The sequence below is a fragment of the Mandrillus leucophaeus genome, unplaced genomic scaffold (assembly GCF_000951045.1).
Source record: "Mandrillus leucophaeus isolate KB7577 unplaced genomic scaffold, Mleu.le_1.0 Scaffold164, whole genome shotgun sequence".
Taxonomy (NCBI): Eukaryota; Metazoa; Chordata; class Mammalia; order Primates; family Cercopithecidae; genus Mandrillus; species Mandrillus leucophaeus.
Window position 1 is genome coordinate 1,576,410 of NW_012101632.1, and position 9,302 is coordinate 1,585,711.

The 9,302-nt window shown below is 57.0% G+C and overlaps 1 protein-coding gene across 3 annotated transcripts in view; it reads right to left on the reverse strand.

The window, feature by feature from the left end:
- Positions 1 to 8,596, reverse strand: part of STX1A (syntaxin 1A (brain)) — a 20,448-nt gene extending 11,852 nt beyond the window's left edge. For all 3 annotated transcript variants that reach the window (XM_011976338.1, XM_011976337.1, XM_011976336.1), the window contains exon 1: positions 8,531 to 8,596. In XM_011976338.1, coding sequence (XP_011831728.1) covers positions 8,531 to 8,560 — 30 coding nt within the window. In that variant the 5' untranslated portion in view covers positions 8,561 to 8,596. The remainder of the gene's footprint in view (positions 1 to 8,530) is intronic.
- Between the last annotated feature and the right edge of the window lie 706 nt (positions 8,597 to 9,302).

The following is a 9,302-nucleotide window of genomic DNA, read 5'->3' on the forward strand; positions in this document are numbered from 1 at the left end:
TTTTTGTAGAGACAGGGTCCAACTATGTTGCCCAGTCTGGTCTCGAACTCTTGGGCTCAAGTGGTCTTCCCACCTAGGCCTCCCAAAGTGCTGGGAGTACAGGTGTGAGCCACCGCGCCCGGCCTGGGCATGTTCTGTGAGGGGCTGTGCCCCTGGGGCTCACAGCTCCCATGACCTCATCAAAGTGGGGACTCATCGGGAGAGGGGGTAGTTAGGAGCTTTGATAGAGGCGGCTCAGAGGGGCCTCCTCTCTTTAAGATATCACACCACCTCCCTAGCAGCTAAAATAAATCCTCGTTCCCACTCCCCACCGAGTGCCTCAGCTGTCACCAGGTGGCACCCCCTCCCCTACCAAGCTCCCTACAGACACAGAAAATCCAGGAGCCGTTTTCACGCTTCTAGACCGTGACAGGCCTAGGAGTTGAGTCAGAGGAGCCCTCCCTAGGGAAACTGAGGCAGAGCGCTGCCAGGAGGAGCCCAGTTCCTCTTCCTGGGCAGGCTGTCAGGTTGGGAAGTGGCCCCAGGAGCTTCTGCCATCCAGCGTCCTGCCCTCTCAGCCCTGGTGCTCAGAGGATCAGGGTAGATGACAAACGGTGGATGGAGAATGATCCAGCTCCCTTCCCATGGCCAGAGACAAGCGGCACTACCAGCCCCACCGAACCCGTCCTGCACTCAGAGACCCCTGGCCCCTGTCTGGTGCCTCTCTTGACCTCAGCTTGCCCATCTGCGTAATGGGGGCAGATTGTCTCCAGGCATCCGGCCAGCTCTGACCTGCTATCTTCCCCAAAGGCTGAAGGCTGGACCAGGAAGCTTCTCTAACAGAAGGGCTGGCAAGGGAGATGCTCACATCCTCCTCTGGACCCTCCGTCTATGAGGGTGGGGTTGGGGAAAGGGAGACCAGGGCCAGGCTCTGAGGGGGCCACCCCAGTCAAGTCTACCCTGGAGGTGGCATTGAGATTAGTCCCAAAGCCAGTCGGAGGGTTGAGGGCCTGACCTCTGAGGCATGGTCAAACCAGCCGCAGCTCGGAGCAAAACTAGAGGGGATGGGCCAAGGGGGCCTTTCCTCCCCACATCCTCCTACTTCATTCTTGGGAATTTTCACCCCTAGCTCTGCTCTTTATCCCGCTGCCCTCACCTGGGATCAGACCCCACTCCACCACACCTACAACCGGTTCCTGGCCCTACAATCCACCCTCTGCCCCCAGGCTTCCCCCAGGCACATCCCTCTGCCCGGGATGCTGATTCCATGAAGGTGACATTCCCCTCTTCCTCGATGCCACCTCCTTCCACAAGCCTCCCTGTCCCCCCAGATCAGTATCTCGCATCTCGTTCTTCCACACACCATTCACATTCCTATTGGAGCCATGAGTGACTCTCAGGCCCTAAGGGACCTGAAAAGTCCCCCTAGCTTCAGCTTCCAGCCTCAGCTTGCATACCTCCTGTGACGGTGAGCTCACTAGCTTCCCCAAACAGCTCTACCCATCTCAGGCAGCCCTAACTGTTAGAGTCCTTCTCTTTCCTGTGGTTTGGTTCCAGGCCATAAAGAACCTGTGGGTGCTCTCCCTGGGGTGCCCCTGCTATAGATCTGAAGGTGGCATCCACATCCTCCCTAGATTTTTCTTCTCAAGTATTCCTTCCCTTTCAGATCCTTTCCAGGGACCCCAAATTACAGCCCCTGCCCAAGACTTGTTCCACTGTGCCTCTGTCTCCTGTCGTACAGCACACAAACTGAATCTGCTGCTGACTGTGGTCTGGGCAATGCTAAAGATCTGGCCCATCCCCTCCCTCTTTCTATATGATCTACCTCTATTAATACAGCCAGCGATCAGATAAGTGATCAGGTAGCGGTTCCTGTCAAGAAAAGCCCCAAGCCCTTCCTAACTACTGTCTGTGGAGTGGATTTGGGGTTCGAGTAAAGGACCTTTTTCCTGTTTCTTCATTTGTTCCGATGCTTATTTCAGTTTGTGGGATTCTGATGGCTCCTGACTCTGTTGCCCCCCGCATCCTCATCCACATCCAAGCCAGAGCCTGGTGGCAACATTCTAGAGATGTCCTCCAAATTAACTCTGGCATGTAATCGGTTCTCATTGGACATGGAATAAACTGATAAGGACGCGGGATGGCAGAGCCCTATTGCCATCCTCACCTCCTCTGTTTCCCAGCCCAGACACGCTCTTGACCAAAATGTAACTAGGTGATGTGGCTATCCTGACATGCCGTCTTCCTGGTGTCTTGGGCTGGCCAGGGTGACCACTGTATATATAAAGCGGCCAGGCATGATGGCTCACACGTAATCTCAGCAGTTTGGGAGGCCGAGATGGAAGGATTACTTGAGTCCAGGAGTTTGAGACCAGCCAGGGCAACATAGCGAGACCCCATCTCTACCAAAAAATACAAAAAGTAGCTGGGCGTGGTGCCATGCATCTGTAATCACAACTACTCAGGAGGCTGAGGTGGGAGGACTGCTTGAGCCCTGGAGGTCGAGGTTGCAGTGAGCTATGATTGTGCCACTGCACTCCAGCCTAGGTGACAGAGCAAGACCCTGTCTTAAAAAAAAAAAAAAAAGCGGACACCCAGATTTCTGTGGAATAATTAGGGCCCAGCTCCCTTGGGGATCCAGCAATGCGTTCTGAGCATCAGTTACAGCTCTGGAGAGGGGGCTGGATTGGAGTTGGGGACTTGGAACCCTCCGCTGTGCAGGTGGCAGCTGGAACTGTGGGGCACAAACGCAAAGGCCCAAGTGTCTTACAGACGGATGTGCCCAGATATCATACGGGCACCTTGCCTGCCTCCTGGCCAAGACCAGGCTCCACCTGTTTTGCCAGAGTCGCCTCCTCTGAACTGCCTAGCGCAGAACCCCAAGGTGCTCTAGGGCCCCCAAGCTGGAAACCTAGGACATCTGCCATCTTCCTCCTCTTCTCCCATCCAACCAACATCCAATTTGTCCTGGCACTTTTTTTTTCCTATTTATTATTATTTTTTTTGACACAAAATCTCTCTCTGCTGCCCAGGCTGCAATGCAGTAGCGCAGTCTCGGCTTACTGCAACCTCCGCCTCCCAGGTTCAAGCAATTCTCCTGCCTCAGCCTCCCAAGTAGCTGGGATTACAGGCGACCGCACCACACCCACTTAGTTTTTGTATTTTTAGTACAGATGGGGTTTCACTATGTTGGCCAGGCTGGTCTTGAATTCCTAACCTCAGGTGATCCGCCTCCCTCGGCCTCCCAAAGTGCTAGGATTACAGGCATGAGCCACCGCGCCCAGCCTTTTTTTTTTTGAGACAGGATCTCGCTTTGTTGTCCACACTGGAGTGTAGTGGACAGATCATAGCTCACTGCAACCTTGATCTCCCAGGCTCAAGCAATCCTCCAGCCTCAGCCTCCAGAGTAGCTGGGACTACAGGTGTCTGCCACCACACCTGGCTAATTTTAAATTTTTGTAGAGATGGTTGTCTCACTATGTTGCTCAGGCTGGTCTCGAACTCCTGAGCTCAAGCCGTCTTCCCGCCTCAGCCACCCAAGTAGTTGGTACTACAGGTGTGAGCCCCCAAGCCCAGCTAACATCCTAGTGTTTTTTTGTTCTGCATTCAGCAGTTCTCAAAGCTGGGTGAGCACCAGAATCCTTTGGGGGGATTTAAGAAAAAGAAAAAACAAAAACAAACAAACAAAAAACAGCTTCCAGGGATCTATCCCAAAGAGACTGAATCAAAATGTATAGGGGTAGCTGGTTGCAGTGGCTCACGCCTGTAATCCCAGCACTCTGGAAGGCCAAGGTGGGTGGATCACCTGAGGTCAGGAGTTCAAGACCAGACTGGTTAACATGGCAAAACCCCATCTCTACTAAAAATACAAAAATTAGCCGGGTGTGGTGGTGCATGCCTGTAATCCCAGTTACTCAGGAGGGTGAGGCAGGAGAATCACTTGAACCTGGGAGGTGGAGGTTGCAGTGAGCCGAGACCGTGCCACTGCACTCCAGCTTGGGCAACAGAGCGAGACTCTGTCTCAACAACAACAAAAAAATTGGCCAGGTGCAGTGGCTTACACCTGTAATCCCAGCACTTTGGGAGGCCAAGGCAGGCAGATCAGGAGGTCAAGAGATCAAGGCCATCCTGGCCAACATGGCGAAACCCCGTCTCTACTAAAAATACAAAAATTAGCCGGGCATGGTGGCGCACACTTGTAGTCTCAGCTACTCAGGAGGCTGAGGCAGGAGAATCACTTGAACCTGGGAGGTGGAGGCTGCAGTGAGCTGAGATCGCACCACTGCACTCCAGCCTGCCGACAGTGTGAGATTCCGTCTCAAACAAACAAAAAAACAGCAACAAAAAAATCACCACCTCCAACCAGAAAGGCTGGGAGGGAGTGCTTCCTTACCTCCCTACCATGAAGACTGCTAGGAAGACCAGAACTTGCTGGAACCACGGGGAGCTGGATGCCCTGAGCTTCCCCTGGCAGAGGCGGGGCAGCCCTGGTGGTCTCTCCTAGCAGAGACTCCAGGATTCCAGGACACCCTCCTGGATGCAACAGTCTGACTCCTCCAAGAGGCGCAGAGGCCAGGCAGCCTCCAGGCCTATCCCAGGGGAGCCATCAGGCCAGCGAGGTTGATTCATCACTGCTGAGCACAGTGGCTGTTGTCTGCCTCAAGCGCTATTCTTTTCCCTTCTTCTTTTAAATGACTAATCAAAGTCAATATCACTAGTGCAGAGAGTCCCGGAGCTGAGTCAGGGGTGTGCGAGAGGCCAAGCTGGGTCTCCAGGAAAGACGGCTGTGCAATCTGAGTCTCCTCACCCTGTCCCCAGCCTCCAGGTCTGTGTACACCAGCTCCCCGCCCTGCAGAGTCTGCCCCTTCACAGGGCCCCAGAGCGGCTCAGGGAGGCAGCTTCAGGCCATGGAAGGGGCCAGGCTCTGCCCCCACAGGCTGCGTGGCCTCAGATAAACACCTGGTCCTTTCTGGACCTGTTTTCTGACCTGTAAGATAGGAGGTTGAACTACATGGTCCCAGGAAGCCGTTCCATCTGCACCCCAGATGAAAGTGTACCCAAATGCATCGTTCATGCTGGGAAACCCCGGGAGGTAATGGAGGAAGGACTGGGGGAGCCCTGTCTGACTCCTGTTCTTACACCCTCATGCCTGCCACTCTGCAAGGCAGGTAACACTGGCTCCATTCTGCAGATGAGGAAGTGAGCAGAGGGAGATTAAGGATGAACCTGCCCGGTGTTGCCTCCCAACCGCCAGACTCTTCCCAGCAACGAGAGAGAGAAAGGGAACTGGTGGGCAAAGCAGGGCCCTGGGCCTCCCCATCCAGGCCTGCCTGGTGAATTGGGCCCTCATGGGCTGCTCCAGTGAGTTGGGCCCCGGTCTAGACCTCAAGGCAACTCAGGGGGCCCCAGACACCAGCTGTCAGGACCACCTGCTATTCTCTCCTGGTTGGGTATTCCAACCTCTCTGCCTTCACTAAGCTGTCCCCTCCTTTGGATCACCATCTCTCCTCCTGTTCAAATCCAGCTCCTGCTCCTGGGCTAGCCCAGGGTCTCTTCTTCCAGGAAGCCTTCCAGGATTGTACTGCTCCAACTCTCCCTCCTTGCTACGTCCTCAGCCTCCTGCAACAGGTCCCATGTGTCTGTCCCACATGACCTGGTACATAGACAAACACTGTTCTGGGCCCAGGGAGGGACAGGTCAGCTCTGCAAAGTCCCCAGGAAGAAAATCAGGGAGTCTCTGAGTTGAGGGGAGGAGGCAGCTACAGCCCAAGTAGGGCTCCCTGGGGATGCCCTAACCCAAAAGTCTCTCCCTGGCTGTGTGATCCTGGCCCTGTCTTCAGTCTCTCTTTGCCACCTGTAACCTGCAAATGACCTTTCTGATCTCTGCAACAGCATTGAGGCCTCCTGGCTAGTCCCCAGTGACCCCCTTCACTCCCCGTCTGCAGAGGGAGAGGTGGGAGCTGGAGAAGGCTGGAGAAGGCTGGAGAAGGCTGGAGAAGGCTGGAGAAGGCTGGAGGGCTGGGCCGGGCCTGCAGAGTGAGGAAACGCGCCAGCTCCTTCCCCAAGTGTGACTTTTATAAATAAGCTCCCTTCGCCTCCTTCCAAATGTGGTGGCGTTGGGTGGGGGAGAAGGAGAAAGAAGAGGGAGGAGGAGGAGGAAGAGGGAGGGAGGGAGGGCTGGGAGCGGTGCATAGCCACTGTCCCCAGCACCATCTCTGTTCAGCCCAGCCCAGCCGGCCCCAGTCCAGCCCAGTCTAGCCCAGTCCAGCCCAGTCCAGCTCAGCCAGTGCTGGCCTCTTCCTTCCTGGGGATTCTGGGCTGAACATTCTGACTCCTGGGGTTTCAGGTCTCCTACAAATGCGGAGCTGGAGTCAGGAGACCTGTGGTCCCGCCTCTTGCCTGGAGAAACTAAATTCTAGGCTTTCCCATCCCCACTTCACAGATGGGAACCTCAGGTCCAGAGGGAAAGCAGCCCTGTGGGAATGGCGGCCCCACCAAGACTGACTGTCTCATCCCACCCCGTGTGGGCTCCTGCCAGCCGTCCTCCTGTCTGCTAGAAAGCCCTCCCTGGGCAGGGCCACCCAGCAATGGGTACAGCCTCCCCGGGCTCTGAATGCCTTGTGTGGGGAGGGTGGGGGCGTCTGGAGCGGAAGCCTCAGACCATTCAAACCAAAGCCTGGCTTCACCATCTAATCAGGGGGCGAGGAGATAGTAACAGAGACAGACATCAGAGCAAAAAGATCTGGGTTCAAACGCTTCACAACCCCAGCTCCACTGGCTGTCCCCCAGTGCCAGCCAGGCCTGAGTCTATCTTCAGGGATGAGGCAAAGCCCTTTTCTACCACCCCTCCCTCTAGCAGGCAAGCCGCAGCTCCTTTGTGCCTCAGTTTCCCCTTCAGCTAGGGGGATGAAGGCTGACATGCTAGAGGCTGTTATCCTATGTAAGGGCCCATGGTTCCCCTGACCACTTGGTTCCCACACATACCCTCGCGTAACCTACCAGGCACCCAAACATCAGCAAATTACACCACACAGTCATCCATCACCAGGAAAACACTCATTCTGACTCAACGGAGCTCAGGAAACTTGAGGGCAACCACAGGGGCCGCGGGGGAAGTGTTTAGAGTCCATATGCGACTTGAGGGACCATCTTCTTCCTTTGAAACCTCATGGGGTTTACCCCAGGGGCCGCGCGCTGGGCCAGGAATAGCAGGTCTGGAGGCAAAGTGTAGGCTGTGGTACCAGAGCAAGTCAGGGAGATGAAAGCAGGAGAGCCCAGGTCCCGGTTCCAGGATGCCCAGGAGGCAACCATGACATAATGGGGCAGACAGGCTCCAACTCAGGGAGCCTCTGGGTCGAGGAGACAAGCCGTGGGGTCAAACACCCAAAGGACACTTGACATTTTCCACAGGAGGGGACCTCAGGGTTCTAGTTCCTAGCTGAGGGCGCAGGGTTGGGGTGGGGTTGGGGAGGCTCCCGGGGATCAGCAGGCAGGGCTGCCAGCCAGGTGGCCAGCCAGGGGACCAGATGACCAGATGAGACTCAATCTAGTCTTGAGCCTTGATCCCCTCCGCCCCACGGGACACACCCAGGAAGGCTTCATTTCCGTCACTGTCCTCCACTCCCGGTCACCATTCTCCTGGGCTCCTCATTCCTAAGGGCAGAGGCCAGGGGAAGGGGACCCACGCAGGCTGCCGGGGTCTCTGGGCTGGGAGAGGGTGGGCTCTGACTCAGAACATTTGTGCATCCTCCTACTTCCCTCAAACCCCGCCCCAGGAGCCACACCCCAGGGGTTTCTGAGATACAGGTGGAAAAATAGATTCAAGTCTCAAGGAACCCTGAAGGGTCTGAAAGGCCAGCCAGGGCTGCCCGGAAGCCCGAAGGTGGACAGGTGGACCGGGGGCGGGCGTGACCACCCCCCATCCCCAGACCTGGGGCGGGCAGTGGATCCCTACTGCGACCTAGCGGAGGGGGAGCCACAGGTGATGGGAGCCACAGGTGACCAGGGTGGCATGAGGAGGCCGCCCCCACCCGACGGCCAGGTTTCCGCAGCGCGCCCCGCAGCGGGGGCCCCGCTCAGGGGACCGGCCCCGGCCCACCGCGGTCCCCTCGTCTGTCTACACCAAGGGGGTTCCCACCGCTGTCCCCTCGTCTGTCTACACCGAGAGGGGACGAGAGGTCAGAGATGAGGGACAGTGGGGGGGCCAGAGACAGGGCCTGCTCTGCGGGAGGGGGAAGAGGTCCCGCCACCGAAACCCCATCATACCCTCTGAACCCCCCAAATCAAGGGGGCCCCGAAAAGTTTATCCAGGACCCCGGACTCCAGCCGACCGTCCACTTGTCAGCGCGGCCGAGCTCACGCGAGCCCGTGACCCCGAGTGGGTCCGAGGGGCGGAACCCGGAGGGGGGTCAGGGTCCCCAGCTCGCCCCGCTCCCTCCAGCCGCGGCTGGGGGCGCAGGAGTGGCCGCCCTCCTGGCCGCGGGAGCCGGGCTGGGAGTATTCGGCGCGTTGGCGCGGGCGGCGGGCGGCCGCGCGCGGGGGCCGGACTCACCGTGCGGAGTTCCTGGGTTCGGTCCTTCATGCTCCCGGGAGTGGCAGCGGCGCCGGCTGCAGCCTGTCTCTTATACACATCTAGATGTGTATAAGAGACAGCCCCTAGAGACCCTGCTGCCTCCTCTGCCCCAGCTCCGTCTCATTTTGTATTATTTTTTGAGACAGGGTCTCGCTCTGTCGCCCAGGCTGGAGTGCAGTGGTGCAACCATAGCTCACTGCAGCCTTGAGCTCCTGGGCTCAGGCAGTCCTCCCGCCTCAGCCTCCTGGGTGGTTGGGACTACAGTTGCTCGCCACTACTCCTGAATAATTTTCAAATATTTGGTAGAGACAGAGTCTTGCTGTGTTACCCAGGCTGGTCTCGAACTTCTGGCCTCAAGTGTTCCTCCCTTCTCTCAAAGCTCTGAGATTGTAGGCGTGAGCCACCGTGCCCGGCTTCCAGCCTCTTCCCTACTTAGCTGCTCAACATTCCTGTCCCAGAATCTGGTCCTCATCCCCAGATCCCTTCACTTCCCCAGAATTTGCTGGAGGTTGTAACTCCCTCCTTCATTTCATTCCCTTGGGACCTCCTGCACTCCCTTCTGTTCCCCAGCCAAAAACCTCCCGGAGAGTTGCAGCCTGGGAGCCTCCACCCTTCCCCCTTGCTCCCATCATCCAGTTGGGACTCAGGCACTGGCTCCTTCTTTCTCTAGGATTTCTCAGTTCGCAGCTCTGATGCTGTGAGACCCACCCCTTTTTCCTGCAGGATGCAGGAACTCCTCTATTTTATTTAT